We start from the raw sequence: 14,442 nt of genomic DNA on the forward strand, positions 1-14,442 counted from the left end.
CTAGGTAGGTAGGTTGGGAGGTAGGTACCTAGGTATTTAAAACTCACACACCACGCGGCACATCGTCGATTCATGCATACCCGGTAGGCGGATAACCCAGTAGGGTTATTGATCAGCAACCGCAATTTCTCCAAGCTTAACAGCATTCGATAGCCAAAAGATAAGACCGGGTGCCCTTTTAATAGATAGGTACATGCATGCATATTTGGTGAGACCCGCGTGGGGTGCTTGATGTTGAAGCTGCGAGCGGGCAGAAGCTAGGAGGAGAATAGGTATTAGGAGGTATTCAAGGGAGACAGGATAGGAGGTGGTAGAATACCTACCGTAGGTAATAGTACTATGCTATAATGCTACCCCCCTACCTCTATCCAGGAAGCTTAGGAGGTGAGAAGGTACTCGGGTACCCGACCGCCGGTTTGGAGGACCGGGGATGGGGGGGGTTAAGTGCCTGCTTGTAACCTACCTACCTACCCGACTACCATAACCTCCAAGGATTACAGATTCAGGATGTGTCTGTATATTACATGCAGACAGACACTAGGCGTGTACCTACCTACCTAGGTAGGTAGGTACCTAGACGCACATTGTATCCCTCCCTATTCCGCACCCCCGGTCCGGCGAGGTCCCATCGAAGGCTGGCGTGGTGAGATACATCGTGCATGTATATGCAGCAGCCTCCACCTCCAACCACTCCTTCGCCACATATTACATAGCATGTTGCCCCTTCTACCATCATACCTTTAGGTAGTGAGGGCGATCCAGCCTGCCAGGCCCCCATAGCTTTAGGTGGCTGCCCTCCCTGGTGGTGAGGTGCCTCGAGGGCAGCGTGTTCTACCCACGTTCCTTATTATCCCTATGCTTCTTCTCTCCGTCCCGGGCCATCGGTCTGACGCCGTCCGTTGCCTCTGCTGCCAGGAGGCACCCTATGGTTGTGTGTTTTCCAGTAATGTGCCGTACATACACCCACGGGGGCCGTAGCGAGCATGCCGATCCCCCTTCTCTGCGGCGCCTATGAGGTGCCTCTGCAGCATTAGGCATTACCAGCATTGGAGCATGTACCTAATGTATGCGGTTATCTGCTACATCAGGTACCTACCTACCTACCTGCCTGCCTGGGTAGCAGTGAAGCCTTCGCGTACTTGCGAATCGCCTACCAGTTCGAGACCTTAGGGGCTATAGGAGGTACCTGGGTGGGCACCTGTGGGCTCTAGGTTAGGTGCCACGTTAGGCATCTACAAGGGCTTCAACTATATGCCCGTATAAGAGGCGTGAGAGATACCAGGTAGGTAGGTGTCTACATTACGGCGCCACACCCGTGTGATGCCTGTCTGCCGCCCAAACTAGTAGCGCATCGCATCTCGTTGCCGCTCGCATTTGGTTGTCTGGGTTTCCGGCGCTTGCGCCTGCAGGCCAAGGTTGCTTCTACTGTGCTTGCTTGTGGCCCAGCCAAGTGGGAAAGCTTCCAAGTGCTAATCTCCTTCCCGGTGGGGCGTCTCCATGTGTAATCGGCGGAATTTTGACCGTCTTGATCGTGTGCTTCGAATCCGCGCGGACACCTCCCCCATACCTGCTCTCGCGTAGGTAACCTTTAGGGATGTTAAAGCCTACTAAGAGATACCTAACGGAGATCGCCTGCGGTTCCTGCTGTCAGAGGGCATTGCTTACCTACGTAGGTACATCCATACCCCTTTCGGCCCTACGGAGATTTTAGTCCGGGTGGGCCAGAGGCGTAGGCAAGTATGGGACGGAATGGATGTATGGGACGGGACGGGATGGGTGCAAAGCAGCAGTGTGTAGATGATGGGTTAGGTAGGTACCTATAGGTAGGGACCGTAGAGGCTGAGGTAGGTATGTGGGATATATTCACCGCACCCACAATTCGTTCTGAAGGCCCAGAACGTTTCCCGTCCGTCGACCTGCAGAAATATGTCTAACGTGAGATGGCCCCCCTTAAAGGGGCGCTCACGTCGACCCGCCTGATAGGGCTAGCGACGTCGGATACCTGGTATTGGGAGGTATCGGATTCGGTGCGCGACTTTCCTGTGTGGATGTATTCGTGAGCGCACATGGATCCATCGTATGGGAGGGCCAACGTGTAAGTGGTAGGGCGTCGTGGCCTCCACTGCAACGGACTACAGGTATGGGGTCCAAGACGGCACTAATGCTCGCTAGCTGTATGGATGTGTGTATAGGAGGACGAAATATGGCCGCGAGGATGTTCGGAAGGATGCTGTAGGACCTGTAGGACGTGTGTAGGGTTCTGGCGCTGGGTCGATGCAGCTTTCTCGCAAAGGGCAAAATGTCGACCGGGTTGTGGCTAGGGGGATTGGGACTCACACTGGATTGTGATGTGTCTCGTGGAGTCCGAAGGATCAGCGAACGCGATTGCCAGACTGAATCTGCCGACGAATCCCCTGCCCAACCTTGCGGTTGCACGGCTCAGCCTCACTTTTCCTCTTTTGTATATCCGCCTTCTCACCCTACGTCCTCCGGCCGGTCGTGGATGACTCTGGCCCTTCTGCGCTCTTGACCGATCGTCTCTCGCCCCCCCGGTTGACGCAGCCCAGACTCTCTCCGCTAACGCCGGCCATTCCCTCGACGAACGACTGTCCCAACTCTAGAAGCCTGCCGGCCGTCAGACCCAGCTGGCCCCCCCAATGCTCGACAGTCCAGCAAAACCGAGGAGATAGGTAAATACGAGTTCACGTCGGCCCGTTTTGGGAAGTGATCTGCGCACTGAGCTCTCTGACGATAAGTCGGCTCGCCCCGGTATTAGCGTAGATGGCATCCTGGCCTGCCACCCAAACCGACTAGGTGGTTTGCAGAGTTTTCGAAACGATGCCGAACAGCGTTATCGGAGACCTTGAGACAGACGTCTCCTAGTCCCCTCGGAGAAACCCCCACCAGGCTGCTGCATGCTTCTCGACCGCAACTTTCGTCGAAGGGCGACGTGGCTCTAGACATCTTTGCTGCTCCGCCGGCTACTGCATACCGTCCTATCGGTTTCCCTGTCATCCGAGCCGCTACATCTGTCGTACTTCCCAACCCGCTAGTCTTTGAAGCTTGTGTTGTGTCATTGTGGCAATCCCTAGCGCAAGACGACTTGCATAGTGTGTAGGCATAGTGTGTAGGTGAAGAGGTTACGGCCCTTCTAACTTCTACAGGTAGTATAGGAATGCGGGATTGCCTAGACTTGGATCCGGGACCGCTCTCGCTAGGCAGGTAGGTTTCATTCCCCTGTGATTAGATAAGCATAAGCGGGCCAGGTGCCTCAAACTTATTGCGGCATGAATTGTTGAAACTCACGCCCGAGTCGCAATTCTCCCATCTTGCATCGTTTGGGCTGGGCGCATTGCTAGGGCATTACGGCGTGACTACGGCTCACGTTGGGCATACCAGGGCTGGTCTGAATTCGGTTCTAGGAGTTGTGTTCGGAGATTCCTCGAAAGCTTCTTAACGCTTTTCGGACCCTCCATGTCCGCACTGCTCCTTTCTAATCCCCACACTTCTCATCCCATATACCTACCTACAGCTACCAAATTCTCATCTTATGGCGAGGAGCCTGCCCCTGATTCGGCATCAATGGGGCTGCCTAGCTGGAACGCACTGCGGTGGCCACGTGGGAACCGACCGTTGTTTAACCGTTGCTTGGGGGGAGCGCCTCGGATAGGAAGCGCTTGCGAATGTCGCTTAGACAAGCAACTGGATCTTGGTGTTGGACCGCTGTGCCAGGCCAACGTTATCTTCTCGACTTGTTCCAAAGTATCATGTGTTTTGCGCTGTGAACCAAACCGCCAAGCCCTCAACTCTCATTACCTAGCATGCTCGTGTAGAAGGTTGTGCCGGTAGAATTTGGGCTAGGCTTCCTTGCCTTTACTGGACGAACGCACGACAGCGCTAGTTAGTTTCGCCGTGACAACTCCCGTTCAACCGAATCTACTATTATTCAAGCGCGACATAGCCTATAGAATCCCTCAATTGTCAAAGTATCGCGATACATACCCGGGTCGACCCGCCATCGTGGCCATAACGTCTTGTTGGCGGCCTCGAATTGGCCAATAATGGTCATTCTGATTATTTCGGGGCTCTTTCTGCAACTTCTAAGCACGTTTGGGAATACCGCCCTAGACGAAGGAACGGGGCGCTCCGGGTCCTATCAGAGATTCTGTCGTCCGTTCGGCTGCATTCGGCTCGGCCGGATGCGAGTGCGCGGAGGGATCCCATCTTATAGGCCGGAAGCCAGTGAGCTTTAGCGAAGAATGTCCCCCCTCGAGAGGTTTGGGGACGTCGCGTGGAAGGTCGTCCCGGAGCGGTGGTGTGATCACGTTCATATCTAAGGATTCGGGGATAGTCGAGTGTGGAGGCCTGCTGACTTGCGCTATCTCGGACCGTATATCGCCCCCTCCGGGAGTCGCCGGGTACCTAAGCTACCTGTTCCGATCATGTGTGCGGGATCTCATAGCCTGCAACGCTTCGGCCATGGTTTTGCTTTTGGGGGCCTCTGGCCGTATTTACATAGGGAGCCGAGATGCTGTTGAGCCAATCACCATCACCGGAATGGGGTTTCGCGTCCACATGTCTGCTGGTCCGGTGCAGTGGAGGATGGGATCTTGTAAGCATCATCTGTCGTTCGATGGTGGGTGTACGTTGACATGCATTGATTGCAGGAGCCTAGACGTCGTAGGAAGGCTCCGGGCATGATAGAGGTATCCGGCAGCTGGAAGGCGTACGAGTCTTACCCCGCGACATGCCGAACTGTTCTGCGCGTGGTGTATAGGGTAGAGGGTTGGATCCTATTAGAGCCAAGAGACTCTGCCATCCAAGCCGCTTGTCGCTGGTCTCCGTGGCCGGGCGGGGTAGCCGTCGTCGAGATGCCGGGCATGTGCATTGCATCAAAACCCACTCCGGCAGTGATGATGAGGGAGGAATTGGACGCCTGCGGGAATTATCGTAACACGGGTGCGGTAATATAGATGCTATGTATTCTGGGGAATGTGTATCTGTGTATGTATTTACCAACCCACTATTGGGGTCTCTCTGGTAATCAATTAGGAAGAGTTGCGAGGTTGTAGGTGATGGTTAAAATGCGTCGATTAAAACAGCCTTGATTGATGTTCCAGACTCATTTGCCAATGCACGAATGCAAAAGTGCTGGGGAGTTTGGTGGAGTAGGGGTCAGTGTGCTAGAGATATATATCTATCATAGTGAACGAACTTATCTGCCCCTTTTTGTATCAAAGGCTTATTCACTTGGAAACGTAACATTTCCTGTAGGTTTCCGTAACGTCCGAATGGACATATCGTCGTCCCTTACAATGAGATGGAAACGAGGAAGAGAGAGAGAGAGAGAGAGAGCTTTGATCACATCGTAAAGCATGCAACAACTGAACGGCCCAGAACTTTGTGGATGAACCATGATGAATTCGGACGCCTGGAGACCCCGTTGCCTAGGTATGATGATACTGTACATAGCTGCCCGTTCCGCATCGGAGTTTTGTTAGGCTATTCCGCCGCTTAATCCTTCTTCAGTGGCAGGATTCTCTCTTCGATGCCATCCTTCGTGATGATGACCATCTGCAGGGCGTCGCCGACTTCGATGTGTCGCTCGACGGCAGAGTCGAAAGCATCCTTGACGAGGGCCTCGACCTCGTCCTGCGGCAGGGGTAGGCGCTCACGCTCCTTCAGGTCGTGGCCGACACCGCTGCCGGGGATGTACTGGTTCTTGAAGTTGACTTGGTTGTCGAGGAATGGCATAATGAGGCTGCCGGCGGCACCGCCAGCGCGGCACTGCTCGCGCTCGTAGCTGCCGACCGGGTCGTAGCTGTAGACGGCGCCGCGGCCCTCCTCGTCAAGCCCCCCCAGGATGGCGTACACGTAGTAGGGAAAGAAGCGTCGCTGGTACATGATGGTTGATAGGCGCTTCGCGCACGCGTTTACCGACATGGGCTTACCGTGGCGGTAGCGGTACATCTTGCAAATGGCGTCAAGCCGCTCCTTGAGCGCCTCACCGTCCGCCGCGAACCCCACTACCGACAGCAGAATGTTGGCGTCGTCCTGCGACGAGTTTGAGCCCCCAATCTTGAATACCTTGGGCGCGAATCGTGTGTTAATGCTGTAGCCCGACGTCAACCGGGTATCGCCCGCCATGATGGCGAAGTCGGCGCCGGCGATGGCGAGGGTTGAGCCGCCGTTGTCGGTGTACCTGCGGTTCGCGGATCGGGCGTTAGCGGGGTATTCTATCCATGCGCGTGGCCGTTCGTTTCGATCGAGGAAGAACGGTCTGGCCTGAGCAAGGCATAACAAATGTGGCAGTATCTTACGGGTCAAACCGATGTTCTCGCAGACCATCGACAGCATCTTTAGGAGCATCAGCGAACGAGTAGCTGGGTCCGTCCAGGACCGAGTTCTGGCTGAACATGGCCATTCTGACCGGTCGCAGTCCTTGTTGTATTGTATTTTACTTCGAGTTTCTTTGCTCGTGAGGAGTGATGTTGAAATCAGATGTTGGCACGGCCGAATAGGGGCTGAGATAATCGAACGAGATGATATCGGATTCGAGAGAAAGCTGTGAGCAGCTTCCAAGCGATGGCGGGTGGTGACGATGAGGCTTCCCTTCACGCGCGTCGAGCTTGCAGCCTTGTTGGACTCTGCCTGACAAGCCGGCAGGGGTAGCTTTTTATGACTAAGCGCAATCATAGAAGGTGATGCTTACCTAAGTTATGCTAGATACCTCAGAGGTACCTATACAGGTACTTTAAATGCCCGATGTTGGGTAAGAAGTTGAAGTACACGTGGGATGTACACCAAGAAGTAACTCAAGCTACCGATAAGACCCACTTAACTTTTGGGACCCCTACTATGAGAGAGACCTACCCAAGGAAGTGCATCATCGTCATTTTAATTCATCCTCGACTCCTTTTGACACTTGTACTCTCATCTCTTTACTGATTCCGAAACTCATATTTTCTCGTCATCGGCATCTCCGAGATCCTCGAATGCTCATACATGTAGCAGTCTATTTTTTTCCCTGTATATCGAAACAAAATACTTGTCAAAACGTGTGTGCGCTTGAGACCTCGGACAACACCCCTCGAGAGCCTGAGAGATGGCACGTAACATTCGCCAGCAGGCACTCGAGAAGATTGCCGTGCTTTCTGCCACATGCTCCGCGACCTCCTTCGACAGATCCGACCTTGATCGCTTGTGCAGGGCTACCAATGCTCGTGGGAAAGGAAAAGAAGCAGCCAATGGCTCCTCGAGGGGCTACTCGTCATCGCTGGCTCGCGTTCCTATGGTACGTGATGATAGTCCGGCTTAGAGTGCATAGGAGAGAAGGCCAGTCTGTCGCCAGTCGCTAACCATGTGTTAGACCATCCGCGAATTCGAAGTTCTCATTTCTCTTTGCAAAGCTGCCCCCATGATTCGGGGTATTCAGAGCGCCCAGAGACTCGTTAGCCAGCTCGTCCCCTATCTCCTCGAAGCTCACGCGCAGACCTTCCTTTCCTCGCCCGCCTTCAGCAAGATGGAACCGTCGCCAATCGAAACATTGGCCTCAAGTGTCACCGCCGCTTTGTTATCGCTTGGGAATAGCTACGATGACCTACACGAGATCGTGTCTGATACTGTTCGGGGTTTCCTTTCCGCGGCGCGTACGGCAATCCACGCCGTCACCCCTTCCAAGTTTGACGAGGGCGTGCACCCGAACCTCGAGGATGCCACGCGCATTGCAACCATAGCTATATCTTTAATCGGGTTCTTAGATGCCGCTTCCGCCCAGACTAACTTTTGGCGGACCGGCGGAAGGCTTGCCTTGATTCAGAAGGTCAGCGACCTGCTTTCTGAATCATTCCTCATTGCTGTAGATGGGGCATTTTCCATCATTCGGAATACCCACACGTCGGATCGCAATGCCAAGGACTGGAAGAGATGTCTTCGACACTACGCCAATCACGGGAGACCTTTAGGCCCTCTTCTGTTGCAGAGGAGCTTTATGTGGCTCTTGGTCTCTACAACCTCGCTTTTGATCACTGATGTCAAGCTTCTCAAGACCTCTCACATCCTTGACTTATTAATGTCAAAAGACGACCTGCTAAAACCGGGCAGTTTGACCACTCCGGATGCCAATTTCCAGTCAATTGAATTATACGCGAGCATTGCTCAGGAGGAGATGGAACACGTAGAGGCCAGCGCCGATTTCATTCAGCTGGCCTCACCCTCTCACCAGAGGTTGGCCTGTGCTGTGAAGGCCGGTGCCATTATTAGTTTCTTGAACTGTTCGGTGCTCAATGAGGATGCCGCCGATCCGGACCTTCTTATGGGCTGGCTTCAGGAGTGTCTAGAAAACTCGGCGCAGATGCTAGATGAGACGTTAGCCTCGACGGTTCTTCGGTCAATGGCTGTCCTGTCTAGAACCTTGCCGAACTTCGCCCCCAATGTTATTCGGCTCCTGCCTCGATTCATCGTTCAAACCACGCTGTCTAGCAATATCGTTGCTGTGGCCTCGAAATGTTTGGCGTCAGCCTTGAACGTGCTGTCTCAAGATGCGGTCATTACAACGCTTTATACCCTTGGAAATGTGCTGAGCCCCGACACTGACCAGAACGTCGTAAATGGGTCTGCTAGCGAGCTGGGGGGCAATGCCGCCGTATTGCCGAACGTTTACCCTGGGAGACAGGCTACGGGAAGCGAAATTTCGCTCCAGATTCATGGCGAGGAAGACACCACCATGGTGTACGCGAACATCGTCCAGGCGATATGTGGTATTGCAGATATATGCAACGATGAGAAGATCACAGCGCTTGCGCAAGCAATGCTTCTGCAAAAGTTGACCAAAGTCAACCACCTTGTCGACAGCCATATTATTGTCGGCGCCAGCTTTTTATCCCTAAGCGGTGGGCAGCTGGAGTTCAGGTCTCTTCTCAGGTTGTATTCGAGGCTCTGCCACAACGCATCCGCCGATAACAACGCCGTGATCCTCGATGCAGTAAGATCCTCCCTTTGCATTCGATTCCCCGTTGAGTATATCTAGAGTTTATGTTTCTAACCCTCCGTAGGTTAGGAAGGCTCGAAATCACATATCGGCGAATGTGAAGCGGCACTCACCACTATTTGACATTTATCTAGAGCACATGCTGGAGGAGCTTATTTCCAAGGGAGACGTGCATCAGTCCCAGCACATGAAAGAGTCTGATGTCGAATTCGCAGCGCTCGAGATTGCCCAGCTTCTCCAGCCTCTCTCCATATTGATGTCAACGCATGAATTTGCTGCTGAGCTGGATGATGACAAGCATTCGCTAATCCGCGATGTTTGGTTTAATATTGTTGTGCACGGCTTCACGCCAGTAACCGAAAAGGGTCAGAAGTATGTCAATGAGTTGCGTGTCATGGCTATCCACTCTCCACCACTTGTTGCCGAGCAGCGAGGCGAGCAGCTCGAGAGCGATATAGAGCTAAACACTGTTCTTCGCCGAGCCAATACCTCCGATCGGGAGGCTAAGCAGAAAAGGCAGCTCACAGAACTTGTACCCACCAAGGCAGCTGATATCAGGGGATTAAGCTACAGAAAAGCTATATTCCTACAGGCCGCGTACCTAGTTGAAAGCCTGCGAGCCGACTCTGGCGATTGCACCAAGACTCTATCATATTATCTAGAGCCTAGCATGCGCAACGAGAATGTGCGAAGTGTTATGGAGGGGATCACGGCAGTTGTGCTCGAAAAATACTTGTCCAAGACCCTCGAGGCGAAGCTGCCGACATTTTCTGCTCACTATGCGGCATCGCAACTTGCGGCAATCTTCTGCGGGTGTTGTCACCGCATCCAGCGTGTTCAACAAGCCGCATTCTACTGCGCCGACAAGTTCATCCGGGAGATCCCATCATCTCTTTGTCAGAAATCATCACTATATGCACTCCTCGAGTTACTGTCTCTGATGTGGACAAGTTGCTTTGAGGCCGAGACCGAAATGTACGATCCGCGATCGGTCTTCACGTCCCGATTGGGGCGTGTTATAGTTGAGCTCTCAGATGACTACGCCTTCAGAAAGACGACGCTAAACAACCTGTATACGAGAGCCAAGAGTTGGGTTTCACTCGTGATAAATCTATCGCCTGCGGATGTCAAGGGCCTGCTCCAGACATACTTGTCTGAATTTGACGACGATGGTGCTTACGAACACATGTCTCTCGGTCGGTCGTTTGCTCTGGAGATGGGATCTTCAATACCTGCTACAGATCAAAAACTGACGTCTCTGGATCCTGTCGGCGAAACTGCCATCAACACCGCATCCCACTTCGTCGCCCAATACACGACCCGTCAAGAATATAGATACGGCGAAGCGCTTGCCCACCATGGTAAGGATCTTATCAACCTCTTGCCAGAAGTGCGACGGGATTCCTTCATCAGATCTGCCCCGACCGATCGTGCCGACGCCGTTGCAGCGTTGGCTCATGTGGAGTCTCGTCTAATCGGCAAAAGAAATGCCCCCCTACACGAATTGAGGGATATCCTCCGGAGAGCGGCGGCTCTGCTATGTCGTAGTGAGAAAGATGAGAGTGCCATCACCCATTATCTCGTCAGCATTCCCTTCGGAATATTCACCAAAGAGTCCATAAATTTTGGGGTTTCTCTCTGGCTCGGTGTCATGAACGAGAATCCTCGAATGCAGTCGAGGTTACTGGTTGAAATAGCCCAGCAGTGGGAGGCCGTCATCCATAAGAAGCTCGGGTTGTTTAACCCTACCTTGATGTAAGATATGTCCTGCGTCCATTTTTCACAGCACTAACTTCTCTAGGCATCCGGATCCCTTCTTTCTCAAAGAGGAGTTTGCCCCAAGTGATAATGAGGGCCTTGCGAAGCGACGGCAGCAGGTTCACAACCTGCTAGCTCCACATACCCGATTGACACAATTCTTCAACAGTCACTTCAATGCTACCCGACTCGGCAGTCCAGATACGAATAGGATCTTTCTTCGCACGCTGGACATAACTCTCGACGCCCTCAAGAACTCGGTTTCCCACCCTATGGCTCGAGAGCTCCGCCTAAGGATCGTTCTCTTTAGCCTCAAAGTACTGAGGATGAGCACAGCTGTTCCTCCATTAATCCAGTGGCGCCTCAAGGACAAGATTCTCTCTGCGGCTCTGAGCTGGTTTAAGTTTTCGCCGAAATGGTCCTTCGGAAGCAACCTACTCCAGTTGAAGACGGAAGTGCGACTGATCGGCGATGTCATGAGTGCTCTCGGGGCTCTTTCCTACATTGGGGCTCAGGCAATCGGCAACTTCAAAGTCTTAGCCCAAAAGGAGGCGCTACTTCAAATCCTACTCGAGAGCGAACTAGCCAGATTGAATGTTTGGGTCCATCCGTTGAACGACAGCCACTATCCACGACCTCATATCTTGACGCACTCTGGCAGGACGCTACTTGAGGTACGTATACCCAAGTTGAAGAGGTTCCTCCGGCTAACTTCTAAGACAACTCTTAAACCTCTTGTCCGAGTGGCCTGGACCGAGAACCCTTCTCTGGCAATCGAGCTAGTCAGCAGATTTCCGATCCCAGCCGTGCAGAACGAAGTCCGGTGGCTGCTCCTAAACTTCCCTGATAAGGCAATATCCGAACCCGAGGCTCTGCCAATACTACTAGGAGGCGAACTACCGCCTGACGTTCGATTCCAGCTAAAGGTAGGGCGTTGACACCATCTATATATTCCGTACACTCACTAACATGTATAGTACCTACTCTTCTGGGCCCCCGTCAATCCCGTAACCGCTGTTACATACTTCTTGCCATCGTACCGCAACCATCCGTTCCTCATCCAGTACGCCATGAGGACCTTAGAGTTCCATTCAATCGACGTCACTTTCTTCTATGTACCGCAAATTGTACAGGGTCTCCGATTTGATGTTCTTGGATATGTGGAGCGTTATATCATCGAAACTGCACAATTTTCTCAACTCTTTGCGCATCAGATCATCTGGAACATGAAGGCAAACTCTTACAAGGATGATGATGCTACAATTGTAAGCCCATGTCCGCCCCAGGAGTTAAAAGAGGCAATTGCTAACAGCTTACTAGCCCGATGGTATAAAGCCCGCTCTTGACAAGGTAATGGAGAAGATGGTTGGTAGCTTTTCCGACGAAGACAGGAACTTCTACGAAAGGGAGTTCGCGTTCTTCGACGAGGTCACCAGCATATCCGGAAAGCTCAAGCCACTGATTAAGCGGGATAAGCCAGAAAAGAAGCAAAAGATCGAGGAGGAGCTCAGGAAGATCACAGTTGATGTTGGGGTCTATCTCCCTAGTAATCCCGATGGCGTCGTTATCGGCATCGACCGTAAGTCGGGCAAGCCACTCCAGTCTCATGCCAAAGCTCCATTCATGGCCACATTCCGCATCAAGAAATCAAAGGGCAACGTTGGAGGATTGGAGGAGGCGTCGCAGGATACGGGCAAGACGGACGGAACGCCAACGGAAAACACGATCGAGGTGTGGCAGAGCGCCATCTTCAAAGTCGGCGATGACTGTCGGCAGGATGTGTTGGCGTTGCAGATGATCGCCGCCTTCCGTGGGATCTTCCACAGTGTCGGCCTCGATGTCTTCGTTTTCCCATACCGGGTGACTGCCACCGCACCCGGCTGTGGCGTGATCGACGTCCTACCCAACTCCATCTCCCGAGATATGCTCGGCCGCGAGGCCGTCAACGGACTGTACGACTATTTCATCAGCAAGTACGGCAACGAAGATTCAATCCGCTTCCAGCATGCCCGCAACAATTTCGTGAAGAGCATGGCTGCCTACAGCATCATCTCTTTCCTTCTACAGTTCAAGGACCGACATAACGGCAACATTATGATCGACGACGCAGGTCATATCCTTCACATCGACTTCGGCTTCTGCTTCGATATCGCGCCGGGCGGGGTACGCTTCGAGCGCGCGCCCTTCAAGCTGACAGGCGAGATGCTAGCGGTGATGGGCGGCAGCACCGATCACCAATCGTTCAAGTGGTTCGAGGAGCTATGCGTCAAGGCGTTCCTAGCGTGCCGACCGCACGCAGAGAAGCTGAGCCAGATCGTGTTGCTCATGATGGAGAGCGGCCTCCCTTGCTTCAAGCCGGAGAGCGTACGGTTCTTCAAGGAGCGGTTCGTGCTCGAGAAGAATGAGCGCGAGGCCGCCGAGTTCGTCAGAGATCTGGTCAGGAGGAGCGCGGGAAGCTACAGCACGATGGTCTACGACCAGTTCCAGCTCATGACCAACGGTATCCCCTACTAAGAGAGGGAGATATAGGGAGATATAGGGAGATATAGGGAGAGAGGAGAGGGAGTATGTGTGTGTGGATGAGCAAGCGGAGAGGATGACGCAGATCTGTTTGCCATTTTTGTCATGTCCCCTTTCTCTTCTTCTAGATATTGCGAGCAGCTTGGCGAGGTCTATGAGAATATCTACGGCTAGCCCCATGTGCGTACTACCACCTACCACCACTGTTAATAATAATACCTTTAGGATGGCGATCAAGAGAGCTGTCGAGCGGCATATCCGATATTCCAAAGTGGTGAGACAAGGACGACCGGGTACGTTTCCTTGGGGGGTTGACTTTTAACTCGTGCTCTATTGATATACGCGCTTGATTCCGTGCTAGGTATATACTATTGACCGGTTTTCCTATCTACACGTAGACGAAAGGCGTTTATTGCAGGCCTCTACTACGCTATAGATGCCGTCTGCGTGCGGAGCACTCGCCGAGCCGCATTTGGCGAGGGGCGCCACAACAGGCTGCCCAGCCGATAAGCGACCGACCCCGCCTCCGGCCGCGAGATAGCGAGATACTGCTTAGATACCTATGTAGTGAAGATATATATAGGCATATATATAGGCATATATATGTATATATGTATGTAAGCCCATCTCGCGCGGCAGCGTACTCGGTATGCACATAGCGTATGCACACATCGCCGGCGCATACAGGATACGCGCGTACGTGCATCCCGCATGCGTCGATCGCCGCTCTCGTTTATGTTGGTGCAGGGTTATGCACGGGTTGTCCTGCCCGGAGGCATGTTATGTATCTACCTAGGTACCCACCTATACCTATATATATCTGATGTAACTAGCGACGGTCAAGGTGAGACCTCTAGCTGCGTTCCAGTAGGTTCCTAGGTACGTAGATAAGTAAGGCAACACTAACCCAGCACATGTTGTAACCTACGCCGTTTCATTCCTTACCTGCGTTTCGATTTGCTTCAAGCTTCTTCCATGCGCCCCAGCAAATCCATGGTATGAGGCTAGGCGATGTGGCCATGCGGCGTCGTCAGACGCCGGCGGTATGGCTTATCGGTGGGCGTATCGGTGGGCGTTTTAGATAGCTAGCCTAATGCGTACCTAGACTGTAGACATACCACCCAAGGTACCTGTATTGCATCAATCCCTACCTCTACTGTACTATATAGACGAAG

At 52.9% G+C, this 14,442-nt stretch overlaps 2 protein-coding genes across 2 annotated transcripts; one reads left to right on the top strand and one right to left on the bottom strand.

Annotated features, from left to right (window-relative positions):
* Positions 1-5,514: 5,514 nt before the first annotated feature.
* On the bottom strand, positions 5,515-6,424 carry GGS23DRAFT_602792 (N-terminal nucleophile aminohydrolase; the record flags this gene model as incomplete). Its single annotated transcript, XM_051519376.1, has 2 exons — positions 5,515-6,202; positions 6,321-6,424. The coding sequence occupies 2 exons, from the start codon at positions 6,422-6,424 to the stop codon at positions 5,515-5,517; spliced, it is 792 nt and encodes a 263-aa protein (XP_051375167.1).
* A 412-nt stretch (positions 6,425-6,836) lies between these two features.
* GGS23DRAFT_550772 (uncharacterized protein) lies at positions 6,837-13,667 on the top strand. Its single transcript, XM_051515305.1, is given in 8 exon segments — positions 6,837-7,294; positions 7,370-8,983; positions 9,054-10,744; positions 10,791-11,421; positions 11,467-11,673; positions 11,725-12,012; positions 12,068-13,279; positions 13,290-13,667. The coding sequence occupies 7 exon segments, from the start codon at positions 7,106-7,108 to the stop codon at positions 13,259-13,261; spliced, it is 5,814 nt and encodes a 1,937-aa protein (XP_051375168.1). The 5' UTR covers positions 6,837-7,105; the 3' UTR covers positions 13,262-13,279; positions 13,290-13,667.
* Positions 13,668-14,442: the final 775 nt, after the last annotated feature.

The sequence above is a fragment of the Durotheca rogersii genome, assembly GCF_024521655.1.
Source record: "Durotheca rogersii strain YMJ 92031201 chromosome Unknown GGS23scaffold_3, whole genome shotgun sequence".
NCBI lineage: Eukaryota > Fungi > Ascomycota > Sordariomycetes > Xylariales > Xylariaceae > Durotheca > Durotheca rogersii.

Coding starts and splice junctions, on each gene's coding strand:
- GGS23DRAFT_550772 (XM_051515305.1), top strand. CDS start 7,106: ATGGCACGTAACATTCGCCAGCAGGCACTCGAGAAGATTGCCGTGCTT. Junction 7,295..7,369: donor CGCTGGCTCGCGTTCCTATG/GTACGTGATGAT, acceptor ACCATGTGTTAG/ACCATCCGCGAATTCGAAGT. Junction 11,674..11,724: donor ACGTTCGATTCCAGCTAAAG/GTAGGGCGTTGA, acceptor TAACATGTATAG/TACCTACTCTTCTGGGCCCC.